At 39.0% G+C, this 17,259-nt stretch overlaps 1 protein-coding gene across 22 annotated transcripts in view; it reads left to right on the top strand.

Moving 5' to 3' along the window:
- Positions 1-2,253: 2,253 nt before the first annotated feature.
- The window catches only part of LOC109104764 (neurexin-1a), a 177,284-nt gene continuing 162,278 nt past the window's right edge, over positions 2,254-17,259 (top strand). For 10 of the 22 annotated variants that reach the window (XM_042735465.1, XM_042735467.1, XM_042735480.1 and 7 more), the window contains exons 1-5: positions 2,257-2,641; positions 4,824-6,114; positions 12,306-12,323; positions 13,363-13,392; positions 14,134-14,145. In XM_042735465.1, coding sequence (XP_042591399.1) covers positions 5,403-6,114; positions 12,306-12,323; positions 13,363-13,392; positions 14,134-14,145 — 772 coding nt within the window. In that variant the 5' untranslated portion in view covers positions 2,257-2,641; positions 4,824-5,402. Of the gene's footprint in view, positions 2,642-4,823; positions 6,115-12,305; positions 12,324-13,362; positions 13,393-14,133; positions 14,146-17,259 lie in introns of all 22 variants that reach the window. The other 12 variants (XM_042735468.1, XM_042735483.1, XM_042735477.1 and 9 more) reach the window with 10 other exon arrangements.

The following is a 17,259-nucleotide window of genomic DNA, read 5'->3' on the forward strand; positions in this document are numbered from 1 at the left end:
CCATCAAAAAGAAAAAAGGAATAAAAAACACAAAACGCATGAATGTTAATTATGTACAGTAATCATGAAGATTACTGTAAAAATATCCTTAATTTGTACGCTTTCTTATGATCTTTTTACAGATGCCAAAAAAGACCAAAACAGCTGATTCATTCTAGCCCTTTTCACAACAGTCAGGTACTCCAAATGAAGTTTTATTCTCATCCCAAACAACATCCGTGATGAAGAACACATATAAACACAGAGAAAAGCTTTCCCAAGAAAGCATGCATGTCATCTCACGCCTCACCATAAGTGCCTGAGGAACTCACACCTCGTGTATTAAAACACCCCCGATCTCACACGCGTAGCGACTGGGCCTGTTACCAATGCAATGTTTTGACATGGAGGGACGAGTCATTGAACCATACAACTATTGAGTACAAAGCTGGAGGTTCCCAAGGGAGCTTTGGCCCACTTTTCTTGTCAGAAGATAGCTAACTGAGCAGAAGAGGGGACATCGAACATATTAGTTTCTGAGCATCCTGTTTGGTGTTCCTCTCGGAAAAATCCCGTACCCACAAGATGGTGCCCAAACTGCTATTTACAGATGAATTTCAATAAATTCACTTAGTCCCACCTTATATTAGGTGACTTTAGCTGCTATGCACAGTACATGTATTAAAACTGATTACAGTGAACATATTGGATACTTAGGTTTAGATGTAGAGTGCAAAATGCAAAAGATTTACATATTTTTTTTTAATTTTAGATAGTGACAGTGAATACTGCAAACGATTGGGGGAAAAGAGTGAGGTGGTGGATGGCTACATGGTAGGTTCGCATGCAATATTCATACACTATTTTTATTTGGAGTCCTGCGGTGACCCTACCCATGACGCTCACCTTAACCTTTGTAGACGCAATGTGAATCTAGTTGTGTTCACAATATGTGTATTGCATCAAATGTTTGAAAATGTTTAATGAAAAAGGAGAAATGTGTAGCTTTATAGTTTAGAACTGCACATTCATATTATCTCAAAACTTTTGTACAATTTAACCTGTAAAGCTGTTTATGTCATGCTTTTTATGGCATTGCATCATCATGGCAATGTCATTTTCAGAGTGAAATTGTGTTAATATGCATATTATTTACACCTTGACATTTAGAGTTTGGCCTCATTCACTTTGTGTGTGTGTGTGTGTGTGTGTGTGTGTGTGTGTGTGTGTGTGTGTGTGTGTGTGTGTGTGTGAAAAATGACAGCATTATGCTACAAATGTTGTTGAATAAGCAGACCTCTATGATTTTTTTTTTTTTTTTTTTTTTTCAAAGTACCATATGCTATATAATATAAATCATAGATATTTTTCTATTTAATCATTGGGGGAAACATGCTTTTTAAATCTCTGGGTATTATTATTATTATTATTTTCATCTGCCGCGATTTTTTAACGTCGTAATTCAATAGCAACAAGATCGCTCAGGCCGGAGTTTCTCTCATTAGGAGCTTTAAAAGAAAAAACCCGGAGTGGAGATGGATCCGTGTGATTATAACGCTTTCGACATGAAGCAGAAATCTGTCACCCTGCTCCACTCGTATACAATATTCCAGACCGTCTTTTAGTCTTGGTGTTGCTTGGCGACACACACAGCTTGACATTTCTTTTGGAACTAATTTAGTTGGTGAATAACAAATATATGGACTAATCAGTTTGGAACGTAAGTTACTGTATATTAATTGCTGTACTTGTTTAAAGAATCCTCGTATCAAAGCATTTCAGTAGCACTGAATATCAGCACGACTGTGATTACCCGTGGGCTCCTGCCTACGGCCAAGTGACAGCAACGCTGATATTATTCTTCCGTATTACTTAATATAAGTGCACACTGACAGTTTACATTACAGTGACCATGTAACACGTATAGGGTGCATAATTAATTAAAGTATAATTAAAATAGTTAAATAGTATAAAAGTATAATTAACCGTTTAATTAAATAGTAACAGCCTATTAAGGACCATTTTCTTATTAAAAACACATTTATAAAATAAATTACAAATAAATGACTTCTTAACTGACGATATTAGCTATCAACATGCACACTGTAATGTAAAGTGTAAGCAAATGCGTTTATTCTTGGCGCACACGATCACGGATAAAGCTGTTTCCTCATCTGTATGTGGAGTTGCTAATAACGGTGAGCGCTGTCCAAGGTGCTGCAGCGCTCTCGCCCCGCCCGTCTCCATCACACACTAACCGGGAGACACGTGACGCGATGTGCTGACAGTCCCTGGCAAAGCTCGCCTGAGAAACACATCGCACCTTGTCTTGCACACAGAGCAGGGAGCGATATCTTCTATTTTATATGCAACGAAGAAGAAGAAAAAAACCTAACATTTACATTGGAGAATTTATTAAGCATGAACCGTTTTGTACTGAATCTTAATTGGTTGTTGGCTCCATTTTGATTTTTTTTTTAAATCTATTGGGACTTTGGAGATCCGCATACGCAATTTTATCGCTCCCATTTCTTCTGCTCATTCGACACCGATGCAGTGATTTTTTTTATCAGATGAAAGCCTGAATCGATGTGGAGGAAATCAACCAAGTTCATCGGTGAGGTTGACCTGTCAAGGGACGCACAATGGTCCATTTCTCAAGGTAAAATAATTAAGAATTGTGTAAATGTAATTCGAATGTGTATTTGAGGTAATGTGCTGTTTTCGGTGAGAGTTATGGTTGCGCTTCATGCGCTCGATGCAGTCACGCGCAGGTGAGATGATGCAGCTGGGCTTTAATTCTGTTTAATTTCGTTCTACGGCCGATTCGTTTGTGTTTACAGCTGGCCTTTGCTTCATCTTAAGCGGTATTTTTGATGACTCCCTATATTTCCTGTCCTCAGCGTCTGGAAGAGAGCGCGGTAGAGGCGTGTTAAAGGTGTCTTTCTCGCTCAGTTTTGAGAAGATGGTGGTTGATTATTGGCTATTTTGCGCATCTGAGTCATCGCCAATTTTAATCAAAGGATAGAAAAAATGAACGAAAATGGTTACTGTTTCAAAGTTTAGATTTTAAATGGCAGATATGTGTATTGTATAATCCCGACTGTAAATCTTATGCGCGGGGCTATTAGGATGATTGTGTATTGTTCGAGACTCCATCTACAGTAGCGACTGATAGCAAGACATTACCGTAATCGTTTCGCGAATACGGTAAATAAGACTGGCTTCTCTACATTAATCGCATATGATATGTTGTGTAAGATCCATCTGTGAAAGGGGTCGGTTGTTATCTTGCTAAGTAGCCCAGTGTAAACCTGACAGTAAACACATAGGAATTCAAGCATGAAGTGATTGGTTGAGATCAGATGACAGACAGCCCAGAGGCCAGACAATTGCAGTGTCATTAATGCTTAAGAGGCGCGCGATAAGCCCCCGCCCTGGGCTCATTTTGGGATGCAGGACTTGAACTGAGCGAGGTTCACTGAATCAAACGAGATTTCCCCATTACACAGTTTCGATTCTGCGCCCGTTTGGACTTTTAGTCAGACTGCACAGATCCTCCTGAAATAACTGGGAATATGATTGCCTGTACGTCTGACTCAGCTGCATACACTATAAAAAAGAATCCTAATTTCAATGGAAAAGAATGCAAAATATCACAGTAAAAACTTGTTAGGTGGTTAACTGTAAATTAACCTTACCATACGATGTGATTTTATAATTTAAAACACAATTAGGTAGTAAAATATTGTAGCACTTTTTTTTATATGCGTAAAAACAAAAATATAAATAAAATATTTTCTGGAGACGGTTTACATATATTCAGTATGTATTTTTTATACAAAAAAAGTGTATAAAAAATAATTTCACAACTTCAAAATATGAATAGCCTTAATTATTTTGTTATGGTGTATGGTGTGCACACTGGAGGGTTTTATGTTGCATTGCATATTAATATTTACTGCATTATTTTAGTGTACTGTATGTGTGGCATCCTAATATTGTTTTGGGTTTTTGTGTGGGAACATTGTGTTCTGTCTTTATATTATTATTGAAGAGACTAATTTTGATGACGTTTATGCTGTCATGTGGTCTTCCGTTATTTTAACTGTGTTATTAGAATTTCTATTTACAGAAACAAAATGATTTTAAAATAGGTTGGCATATTAAGCATATATATAGTTTGGAAGTGTAAAATTTATAATGACCAGTATGCTTCATGTAATGCTTGTAACATCACTGTATTTTTACAGAAAAGTTTTTTTTTTTTTTTTTTTTTTACTGTACATTTAATGAAAAAGTTATACTTTACATACCTTTTCAGCAAAAGCTTTATTTCATGGTACTAAAGAGTAAAAGCCATGAGAGAATCTCTTGAAAATGAAAACAAAAGGGTTCATTTTCAATTAGATACCATTTTATTTTAGTTCAAGCTACTCTGATTTAACCATAAATACATCCGATAAGTATAGATTTATTTTTGCCTTTCTGATCATTAGATCAGAATATTTGATACTGAGAGGGAAAAAAACAACAGCCATATGATGAATTGCTCTAGAACTTTCTGGTTCATAAGCCATGAATTCTAATTATTGAGAATTATAGTGAGAAAAGAAAAACAGAAAAAAGCAAATAAAAAGTACTTCTGTAATTGAAGATTAATGCAATCAATATCAGCGTGAAATTGGTGGTTTCAATATCAATATCACTATGAAATTGTGGTTTTGTGTGTGAATGATTTTATTGTGTGTAGCCTATGCTACAGTATCTATCTTTTTAAAAGAGGCCATCTTCTCTGTCTTTTCCTATGAAGAAATTAAGATAATCTTTTTCATTCTTTTCAGATAATGGATCAATATGTCAAAACGGATGTGAATTGAAGGTTTGTGAACACTGAGGGCCCTATTCGGGCCTGCACGTTACCACTGCAAAGTGCACTTTTTGTCTACTTTTGATTAGTGCTGACTTTAGGCGTACACAATGACTTTTAACTAGACTTAAATGACCCTGACATTAATGAACCTATATACCCCTAATGAACTCTCTGCTGTACAGTACTACACATGGCTGCAATTTATAGATACTTTGATGATTTGGCCCCATTGTAGCACACCTGGATCCCACTAAAGGTTTTTTAAGCTAAACAGTAGCCTTATTTTTTTTTTTCCCGTATACCAGTATTTAGGCCTTAGCGACTCCCTTTATTGTTCCGATTTGTGCATTTAGATTTTGAAAAAGAGTCGGCCGTAATGCAGGCCCTCTCTCTCTCTCAGTGAATAATGAGTAAATTACCCCAAATGCATAGCAGTCCTGTATGTCATAGAGAGCTCTGTTACACTTTAGGAGCACATCACTAAGAGAGCCGACTCATTTTAGTTTTCGATTAGTTCTAGTGTTAGTTCTAACTTCCTTTACCATTCACAATGAGCTTCTCAATGCGGAACGGCGCACATCTAATCTGGATAGGCTTGCTGGTTTGCTGCCTTGTCGACATGGGGGCCAGCATGGAGTTCACCGGTGCAGAAGGCCAGTGGGCAAGGTTTCCTATGTGGAACGCCTGCTGTGAAAGTGAAATGAGTTTCAACATGAAGACCAAAAGCGCTCATGGACTTTTAGTGTACTTTGACGACGAGGGATTCTGTGACTTCTTGGAACTGCTCATCCACAACGGCAGACTAAGTTTGCGGTTCTCCATCTTCTGCGCCGAGCCGGCGACGGTGCTCTCAGACACTGCCGTCAACGACAGCCGCTGGCATGCCGTGACCTTGCGCAGGAATTTCAAAAACACTACGTTAGTTGTGGACGAAGAGATCAAGTGGGTGGAGGTTAAGTCAAAAAGGCGGGACATGACAGTCTTCACCCCTTTGTTCTTAGGAGGGATACCTCCTGAACTGCGATCTGTAGCATTACGCCTCACATCTTCAGCCATCAAAGATCAGGTCCCCTACAAAGGATGGATAACCAATCTGAGGGTGAACGGTTCTGAGCCGCCGCTTATCGGTAGCGAGGGAATCAATAGCGACATTTGCGAAGCCGACCACATTTGCCTGAACGGTGGAGTCTGCAGCATCGTCAACGATGCGCCCATTTGTGACTGCTCCGAAACGGGATTCCAGGGAAAAGACTGCAGTGAAGGTAAGAGGCCTGGATTCGTCGTCTCCGTTGTTGAGGTGTTGAAATGTCTTTTCAAACACAGCCCTTTCACTTCTTTTTTCGTTTTAACATTGCACTAGTTCCTCAGAAGCAGTGCATGCTACATCATGTCTCTTCCCGGCCTCCAATACAGGCCTAGTACATTACATGATTAGATTACCTCTGATTTCAGTCAGAGAAAGCCGTTGATCTGAAGGAGATCATTTAAATAGGCTTTAGTGCCATCTGTGTCAATTCCGGAGCATCCACGAAAGCCTGTGCTTTTGATAACATGACGTCAGCAGAGGCTTCTCACTTTCTTTTTTATGCTAAATTAACTTAATATACTCTTGACACTGCACTGGCATTACAATTAAGTCTGAAAATGATGAGTTGAATACATGCACACAAGCCCATGATTGAAGTATGATGATTTGAATATTATTCTCCCTCCGAATTTAAGGGGTTGGTTGCTCTAATTACGTAATTAGCCAGATGTTTCATAGAGTCACTGTAATGACTTAGCCAAAGTTGCAATTTCAACATCACAGGAAAAATAATGACATACTCAATACAGCATTCAGCAACCATCACAAAGCATTTATTAATCCAGCTTTACAAGTAAACCTCCAGTACTGCACTTACAGAGTTATTTTAATTACAAAAGTGATTAGAACGATTTATGATGTAACTAAATAGGGGGAGGCCATCTCTGCTTCTATCTTTTGAAATGGATGGTTGTGCTTATATTACAACAATTTAGATTTTCATGTAAAGTCTGATCCCTTTTGAATATGTATGTTCTGGTTGGTTTCCTAGTTTGACTTACTCCCTTGGTGTCCGATTTCACTGTTTTTATGTTCTTTCCATCTTTTTCTTCATTTTTACAACCGTCTCTGTGGACTGATCTTGATGTTGATGGATATTGTCTGGGTTAGGCCGTAAGCCGAAGAGGCACCATGTTGCCAAGGAAACTACATACCCACTGAGTAAATTTTGCCCTCCTAAAGCACAACAGAGAGACAGTACGTTTCAATGACAAATGTCCAAACTAGAATAGCAGTCGATTCGTGGTACGGTGTTCGCTGGGCTCTCAGCGAAAAGCATTGTCTAGTGGATTTGATGAGATCATGACAAAAGTGAGGTGATGACAGATGGTGAGTGGCTTGCTTATGATAAGCGGGTTGTTTAGATATGCGGGACGTTTGGTTCTCCAGCCCCTTTGCTGGTAGAAATGCGCATCTTTGCCGGGTGAGTCAGAACAGACCAGCCCACACAGCTTTGAGTGGCCTTTGTCACGCGGTTTTGGATGACACATAAGAATATGTGGAGATGGTGGAGGCCACAGGACGTGTCGCTCTGAATCATTAGCGTTATTTATTTAACATTGGAGGATCTTGAGGCTAGCGGTGTTAGGCGTTGGCGCTGCCTGCTTTCTTGTTTCACTTTAGACTGACTTGATGTTTTTATTGGTCTGTTTTTGGGGAAATTTAGTGCAAAGAATACTTAAATCATCTAAAGAACATTTTTTGCACTAATAAGAACATTTTGTGCAATGGAATGGTTAAAGGTTGTTTATGGAACCGTAGATTCCAATTAAGAACCTTTATTTTTAAGAATGTACAAACCCTCCTTTTACTGTCTGAAATGTGCAGATGACCTTTCATTACGTCTTTGGCTGTTTTTGTTATTAGCGCGATGACAAATCTCCAAATGGCACTATGCAGGACAGGACAGCTATTATGAAGGCTTAATTCTTCAGATTAAATAGTTATAGAGCCAACGTGGTGTTCATTAAAACAACAGCATCGTTTTAAACTCCTCTTAGCCAAAATCTGCCCTTGCTTCGGTTATTAATGCAAATCTGGCCCACGAAGCTCCTGCTGAGGGGAAAGCAGGCCACTTTTTGTCATTTTGTGTGTTGTCAGCTTCATGACCGAGGTGATCTGTCAGCTGACCACCGACCGCCGGTGCCAATAAAATACCCAGGCTCGTATTTTATGCGGATAAAAAAGGGATAGCTGCATATTAAATGGCTCATTGATGAATGGCTAGCTTTTTCATTTAGATATATGTGCTGCTCGCTTTATCTCTCTTGTCATGGAAAAATGTGCAGTTCCGTGAGAGCGTGTGTACGTGTTTGCAGATCTCAGGCAGGAAAGGGTGGTATGTGGATTAAATATGTCCTTTCTCTCCGCATGTCCACTCCGTCATTCTCTCGACAGGCAGTTGTGGTAATAACCTTCTTTAGCAAAGCAGGTGTGGGGCTCTCAGCAGGAGAGGCAGTCCGCACTGCAAAGAATAACAGTGCTACGGGTAATGAGATATTTTTGCCCTGCTGGGGTTAGAGAAAGGGTCTTATTTTGTGTTATTATGGTTAATGCTCTTACAAGTCTGAATTGGAAAGCCAAAAGGGTCTGCTCTGTATCAGCTTGCAGCCATTGATACCTTATCTTTATGCTCTATTAACTGTATAATGTGCTCCGTCTCCCTGGTTAAAGATGGCTGTAAGGGATCTGCAATTGACGTCCATGCGGTTTCGTATGCTAGGAGACTTTGGTTGGAGAATTGGATTGTGTTGGAGGGCTTGTTTACAACAGCAATTAGATTGTTTGACCTCATCTCTTATCTTTTGTGGTGGAGCTAACGTCGTAAGGGTCGGTCCCTGGCTTTGCGCTGTCATTTAATGATGCAGTCTTGTCTTTAAATGCATTTTTTACCTCTGCTATTGGACCTATGCAAATTAATTAGGGCAATGTAGTGCAGTGTACGCCCATTAACCTCTTGCTAACGAAATAAAGGGCCTGCTTTAATTGTATACATCAGCATATTAATTTTAGTGACTCATTTAATCATGTCACCAAGTGTATGTTTTGAAGTTGACAAAAGATAGATATTAAAAGGATAGTTCACAATTATGCCATTTACTTGTCCTCATGTCATTCCAAACCTGTATGACTTTCATTCTTCTTTGAAACACACAAAATATTTTAAACCGTTTTGGTGCATTTAATGAAAATCAAAAAACATTTGGACCTTGTTGATTTTCACAGTATGGACAAAAACGTATTCTGTGTTCCACAGAACAAAACAGTCATACAGGTTTGAGTAAATTTATTTTAGGTAAACTGTTTCTTTAAGTCAACAGACATTTATATAGTCTGTACATTACAATACCTAAAATACGTAAAATAAGCAAATACTGAAAAAGGCCAAAAACTGGAAATGGATTAATTCACTAGGGCACTCACTTGACTAATGGACCCCGTTGACTTTTGTTGTACGGACAAAACATATTTTGTGTACCACATAACCCAAAAAAACATTTTATGTGAACTGTCTCTTTAAGACATTCTTGAAATCTGTACATTACAATACATACATAAATTAAGCAAATACTAATAATCCAGATCAAAAACAAGAAACAGATTAATTCAGTAAGGCTCACCAGTATGAAAATCTCTTGATTATTGAACCCCATCGACTCACTGTATGGACAAAACTGTTTTTGTCCTCCATAGAGCAAAATAGTAATAGAGGTTTGAGTAAATAATGACATAATTTTTATTTTGGGTAAACTGTCCCTTTAAGCCAAAAGACATTTTTGTAATCTGCACATTACAATACCTAAATAAATTAAGTGAATGCTAACAATGTAGGTCAAAAACAGAAAATGCATTAGGCGTGCCAGTATAAAATCTCTTGACTATTATAGTATCTATTGGCCCTCCCCGTGTCTTGCTAACGACTTTTACCTTCCTTGATCCGGCATCATCGCTTGATAATCTTGAATGGAGGGGGAGCCCGTGTCAAATACACTGTATATTGAGAATTCCCCTATCAGTGGCGGATGAACCCTTTCCAGATGGACTAAGCTCACTAATCTCTCTGTACTGTAGATGACTGCAATATGGAACATGCTGCACAATGTTCCCTGTGGGGGAAATGTTAAACTAGATTTGGTGAAGAGGATTAAAATCCCCATCACTGGCGCAATGACAATACATCAATGACGTAGCGCTATATTTAGAAGCTTTTACAATAAGTACTCTTGTTTTGGGTATATTTACTAGTGTTTTCTGCCTGACTGTCTAATATTTAGTCAAATATGAATTGGATGCTTCTTTAGGTATCAAATGCAGAGGAACCTGTACTGCACATTCACTCTATTCCAACCGGATGGTCATTATCAGAGTTTTTTGATGTTTTATTCAATCGTTGTTGACAGCTACATCTTTAGTGACTTTGCCGCTGCGCTATGTTGAGCGTACGCTTGTCATACGATCCCTTTGGGCGAGTTCCACGCGTGTGCGTTTGAGAGTAACATGCTCTGACTTACTGAAAACTGCTTTAAACGAGCATCTGGAGCTGCAGTCCTGTTTGTAAAGGGCTGCGTGAGTGCGGGCGTCACATCGTGTTTGCCCCCTGCCTGTGCCGGCCCGTGCCGAGTAAGGGCGAGGGTGTGCTCGTGTAGGTCATCCTCAATTTCTAGCTCTTATTTTCTGCCAAATTCGGGGCAGTATGCAAGGCCGGCACTTAAAAGAAGCTGTCAGCTCAATGAAAGCCTGCATGTCGCTGGCTCCATGTGAGCTCTGCAGTGCTAAGGAGAGGCTACATGATCCTGATCTGTCAGTCAGTGAAATGTAAATACAACCGATGTTCGGTCAGCCGGCCTCTGAGAAGAAGGCTGTGCATATGTGTGTGTGTGTGGTGTTCTTCCAAAATGGCTGCTGCTTCCACACACTCAAATAGTGTATATCTACATTTCGGCCTTGGTCTGGCAGGTTTTGTAAGAGAGGACGTGACACACATGTCCCTGCAGTACGCAGGATGGGTAGGAGCACAAAATCAATACACTGCTGTAGAGTCAGTGCAGATGGCTAGTTAGTGTTTTGTGAAGGTTTGAGCTAATTAAACTGTTTTGTAACATTATGTTTATCCCTCCAAGCTATTTTGTTGTCAGTGGGATGAGTTTGCACATTTGTCAAAGCAAGTAGGGTTTGTCAGTCTCTTCATAAGCTGATAAGAGAGGATAGAAAATCACCTGTCATTTATCACTGCAGCACTAACGGCAAAATATTTCTTTGTCATATTTTCTGGCATGGCACGCTTTTCTGTTTATTTATTTATTTTCCCGTTTGGTTTGTTTATTCATACATTTATCAGCATTTTTGTTTTCGTGGCAGTAGTGGTGCATGCAATTTGTGTTTGGTCGGGTGGAGGAACCGGCTGCGGTAAGTCCCGGGTCATTATTCTCCTCCTCAAGATGCAAAACATGGAGGTAGGATTGGATGCTTTAACTTTAAGATAGCCAAGTCCATTTTTAAGGAGTCTTGGGTGAGTTGATCCAGAGACTGAAAGTGTCACCAGAAGTAAAAGGTGTGTTGAATGAATGCATGAATGAAGGTAATGTACCCTTTTTGTTTTAGAACAGAAAAGGTCACTTGAAGTTAAATACATGTAAATTTCAATGTGAACGGTGTAATAACATGACATGCATATGCATATTCAGGTATTGTACATTTCTTTATTATTGACCTGACTGAATGATGTTGTTTTCTCTTAGTAGGTTCATGTTGCATCATCTACTGGCATTTTAATTTCCAGACACGTGCATGCTTCACATCTAGCCCGTGTAAATTCCCCTCACACGCAACCATGAACGCCATTCAAAATGATACATTTAAATTCAAAAGATACAAATTGTCTTTCAAAGCCAAACATAAAACTAGAAGTTTTATTTTTTCCTGAGGGAAAACAGCATATTTATTTTTTAAGTAAAATTGTAGCTGTAAGGGGGCCCGCCATTATTCTCTGTCTTTCAGTTTATTTTTAATTACGATTTGCATGTTTGCGCATGTTCATTGATATACTGTGAAGAGTCAATTTCACCATGTGTTTTATCAGCTTTTGAATGACTTAATAATGTGTTATCATCATCTCACCATGGAACAGCGCTCTTACTGAGTACTATAGACTCAGTGAGATTAGATCTTGAGGAGGACAGAGGACACTTAAAGTCAAATAAACCCTCTAGTCTCCACATTTTCCATGGTAATGAATGTTTGGCCTGGGCACAGGATGATAAGACGCATGGTAACCACGGTAATCCTCAAGGCTGGGCCACCTTCCAGTCTGCATGCTTCTTAATCAATGTCTCCTTCTCTCTCTTCACGCCTCGGCCGCCCCTCCAGAAGAGGCCTATGTAGGAGGTGGGTAGACTTTATTTTCCTTCCTATTTTCTTTTCATCCGACCCCTGTCCCTACTCATGTACTTCTCTCTGTCTTCATATTTCAATCTGTTCTTTTAGAAATATTCTGTATTTCCTATTTTATTTGAATATGGTACACAAACAGTGAGTGGAACTGGTGCACAACACAGGTAAAAGGTATGCAACTTCAATCAGCTTTATAATCGAGAGCACTTCCTTAATTAGAGGTTGTCAGTAAACACATGCTTCACTCAGATTGGAGTGCTCTGCCAAGCAGAAACCAGAGGCTAGAGCAAAATGGGCGCCAACCTGTTTAAATTCAGGATACAGACACATTACTGAAGTAGCTCCCATTATAAACTTCTAAAACCTCAAATAGTGAATACATTTCATGGAATCTGACATACATACACATGAAGTGTTCACTATAATGGAAAATCTGGACAGTCTGAAAGGTAAGTAACATAGACAAATGACAAAATCTTCTATTTTTTACTAACAATTCCAAATGCAGTTTATAGTTAGCGTTCTCGATTCATTCTTCTGGAGGTGTTACTATATATTTATGGCTGTGGCTCACAGGAACTTAAACAGACATCCTATGAAAGACTGGTAGCACTGATTTATCCCAGTATAACCTGTAGGTATTTTGTTATTGCATTGACACATTTTTGTGTGCAACCTAACTTAATTTTGTTAAGATCCAATCTGTGCATCTGTCATCTTCTTTCTGTGGAAGGTTGACCAGGCGGACAACATGTTTGATATATGGCGACAGCAAAGTGATATTTTTTTCTTTTCTAATCTAGATTTGTCTCTTTTGAGTGTGACCGATAAAGCATTGCAACCGCTGGGTTGAGGAAATGCTTTTTGAATGTTCCCTCACGCCCACTCTCTCCCTCACCTCTTGACCCCAACCCCCCTCCCCCACCCCACACCGCGGGCATCTTTCATTCAAATGATGCCCGTGTGTCAATGTGACAGAAACCTTCCCATGATCCCGTTCTTTGTGCTGACTGTGCTCTTGTCTTCCCTTAAGGTCTTGCGCACCTGATGATGGGCGACCAAGGTATGGGTTTAATTTCTTACTCACCTTTTTGCCTCCATCTGCCACTCCCTCCTCCATCTCTCTGCCTCTCTCTCTCACTGCCTTGTGCTGAATCCCCGTCATTTCCCTTCACTGCTGGTAGGGATTTTCTTGGGCTGCTTTCTTTCTGGCTTGGCGCTGAGTCAATGGATGGTTTGGTCTTTTCCATTTTTTCCCCACCCTCTCCTCTGTCTCTCCATCTCTCTCTCTCTCTCTGTCGTTTCGCTCTAACTTCCCTTTAACCCATCTCGCCGCTTCGTTTTTCTCTCCGTCATTCTCTCAACAGCCCCACTATTCCATTGCTGCTTGCCAACTTCATTTTCATATAGAGGGGGAAAAATACTTTCAACCCAGTGGATGATGTGAGTTGCAGGGACTTCTCTCAGGGGTTTGTTCACTCTTTGTAAATGTGCTAGTCTGTATTCTAGTGGTTGGTGTGTGTTAAGGGTTATTCGTCTGTTCGATATTCATGCATTCTCCCTCATCTCTCTCATCGTCATGTTCTGGCATGTATCGCAATAGCAAGCTACCATCTCCTCTTGCCTGCCCTCTTCTCTTTTTGTCCGCATTGCATGGAGTCTCTTCTGAACGTAACCTTTCATTTTTCTGTCTCTGAATCTAACACGCGGTCATGATTCTGACTGTTGCCTCTTTCCTCTCCTTTGTATTTTCCTGTATCTCTCTGGACTTTCTCTTCATGGAACCATTATATCAATATCATAGGGAAAAGAAAAGGTATATAATGCTTCTTTCATACTATGTAATGATGTAGTTTAACTTGAGCTCTTTAAGCTCTCCATGTATATTTCTGTACCTGTGGCTTTACACATGCATCTGTTTATTTGTGTGTTTGTGGTACTGAAGTCACACTGATTTTTCTGTGTCACTCCCTACAAATATGATGAGGGGCTGGAAGGTAGGTGAGATGTCATGGAAATGCATCATTGTGCGATGTGTCAACAAATGTAATGTAGGGTTAGGAAGAAAAACTGCACATTTGAATTAGTCTGCTACTGTTATTTAGTTGTATAGAAAACCAATGCACAGAACATAACATTTATTAATTCCCAAACACGATTAACCATTTGTCAGAATTTAAAATATTAAAAAAAAAAAAAAAAAAAAAAAAAATATATATATATATATATATATATATATATATATATATATATATAATATTAAAAAAAAAAAAAAAAAAAAATATATATATATATATATAAAATAATAAAGGTTTATCTCCATTACTTCCAAAACCATTGTATAAAATATTGACCGCACAAAAGAGTTGACGAAGGCACTCTTAAAGCATTCAATATAAATACAAATGTGTTGTCAGATCATCACAAAAATATCAGGTAAGAGCACTTCAAGATATTCGGATTTTCATATTCTGCAGGCAGTTATCTCTTTTAGAGCATTTCATACAGCCTTTACGCACCAATGCATATTTATTTAGTAGCACTTTACTGCTCTTTGATATTAAATTACAATTTTTGAAGAGCCCGGTGAGATCCAGCTAAGGTAAGTGGACGGAACCTGGCACTATCACAACTATAAGCACTCACATCCTGCTCTCGGCTCACAGACCACCGCATGCTGGTATATCCACTGAACTTTAAACACACATAGACTGATGGGGTTATTCACCTTTGTTTGAAATGTGAGGGATCCGTGCTAGGCGGAGCAGGTAGGTGAGCTTTCTGTCTTTCGCGGGTCTCTTTGATTGTGCTCTGTAAGGCATTGACACCCAAGCCATCACACTATCCTGAATGGGCTAATGCCCGCACAAGATGTGGGGGCTACAGGCTTCTCTTAGCAAATTTGAATACATTTTCAGAGGCATTTATATTTTCTCTCATTCCATTTTCTCACAGAAAATTGGTTTTCATCTGTCTGTAAAATTGAATGAAATGGTGCGTGTGGCGGCTGACCTTGCCAGCAGGGTCACGCTGGCATTATCAAATGAATTTTGCATTGTGTTATTTTTCTGTGGATATATGTTTGTGTGTGAGGAGCACTGTGTTATAGAGAAAGGAAATGGAGTGAAATTTGCATTTCTTGTTCATTTATATTCTGTTTACTGTTCTCATAGCATCTTCCTAATTGCAGACATTTCGTTACGTGCTTCAGTGAAGTCCTGCAATTAAATTGAAACAATTACAACACAAATTTACCAATAATTGGAGCCTAATTAATCACAAGGCAGCACATAATATAATCAGAGATTCAGAAAAACTTCTGTTTCATCTCATTCCTAATATTGGGACGTTCAGTTGGGCTCTGAACGGCTGAGAATTTAAATGAACGGCATGTCTGAAATTTATCGTAAGTCAATAAATATATACTAAAGAAATCTCAATTTTTATTACTTTCATGTGCATGTTAAATGGTGAAAAGGCAGTCAAAGAGTGCCAGAATTAAATAACAGAGTAAACATTTTCAGTTGCAGTTTTAAATTTTAATGAAGCTATGACCAAATATGATAACTGAAGTTATGAAAAAAGGTTTTAGTATTAGCTGTTCTGTTTAAGGGTTAGTTTTAGTTGTTAAGTGAAAAATAGGAAAAGCGCATCTATCTCACTGCGATTTCACATGCTTGTCGTCTTAGCATTCATGATGAAAGTTTGGGCTGGTTTTCACAAAGAGCCCTACAAGATTTGGAATGTTTCAAAAACAGTCCATGTGAAGTTCCTACAGCAGCCTGAAGAGAATTTTAGTTAATAAAACTCAAAGGAAAAGGCTTGATCATTTAAGTTTAAGAACAAAACCTAATGTTAAATAACTGTTCTTCTATAAGACTAGAATGAATAATCTTAGTTTATTAATTTAAACTATAGTTAAATATGTTTTATATTATTTGATTTATTCTGTTCTTTTTCCTTTATTTTAGCTTGGTTGAACTCTAAGCCCTCACATAGACTTTTTTTATGTGTATATTTGTGCTTCACGCTGGGAATGCATAAACCCATTTTTACTTGACATTAACCGGATCGAAGACAAGTGCAAATATCTTATTAAAATAAGTGCCGAACAGCATAGATGAAGTGTGCATCTGTGAGATTGAGCTTGTCTGCTCTTTGCAGCCGTATTACCGTCGTTCTTATGCTAAGTTGCTTTGGGGAGGATAAAAGACGTGCGGTAATACGGGTGGTGCGCTGAAGGCCGGTGGGTCTAATTGCTGTCATTTCACACGGAGAGAGCCTGTGAAGCTGAATCGTTGCTGCAGGCACTGTAAACCCAGTTCACAGGTGGGACTACACTGACTCCAAATTAGAATTCTTTAAGTCTAATTGACGTGGCGGCATAAAGAATACCAACAGCTTGAGTATTTATAGTAAATCCTCTGAATTGTAACCTCCTGTACCTGTTTAAACGAGCAATGTTGTGGTAGAAGTGTCAAGTTTGTTCTCTTCCTGGAAAGGTCTTTGTGCATTAGCTCTTATTTCTGCTGCGAGTGAAATCATCCAGGCAGCTTGTTTCATTTAGCATGTTTAGTTTCTGCTATAATTTAGAAAAATGCTGTGCTAGCTGCTTCCAGTCATTTCTGCTTTGCCAAGAAATGCACCTCAGATACCATCACTCACTTGTGTCATTGTCACAGATGACCCTGTGTGTGATAGGAAGAAGAAAGCCCGCTGTGACGTGTTGATCAATACGTATTTAAAATCCCATTACGCCTGCCGTTGCACATCAGATGCCTCGTTAATGTAATTACAAAAGTGGAACAGCCTCTTAAATTACTACAACCGTACCTTTGCTGACTAGCCACTGTCGCATTCATTCATAGGCTCTGATGTATTTAATGAAACGCAGAGAAATGGTGGTGGAAAATGCCACCGGGGTGTTTGT

The sequence above is a fragment of the Cyprinus carpio genome, chromosome B12 (assembly GCF_018340385.1).
Source record: "Cyprinus carpio isolate SPL01 chromosome B12, ASM1834038v1, whole genome shotgun sequence".
Classification (NCBI taxonomy): Eukaryota; Metazoa; Chordata; class Actinopteri; order Cypriniformes; family Cyprinidae; genus Cyprinus; species Cyprinus carpio.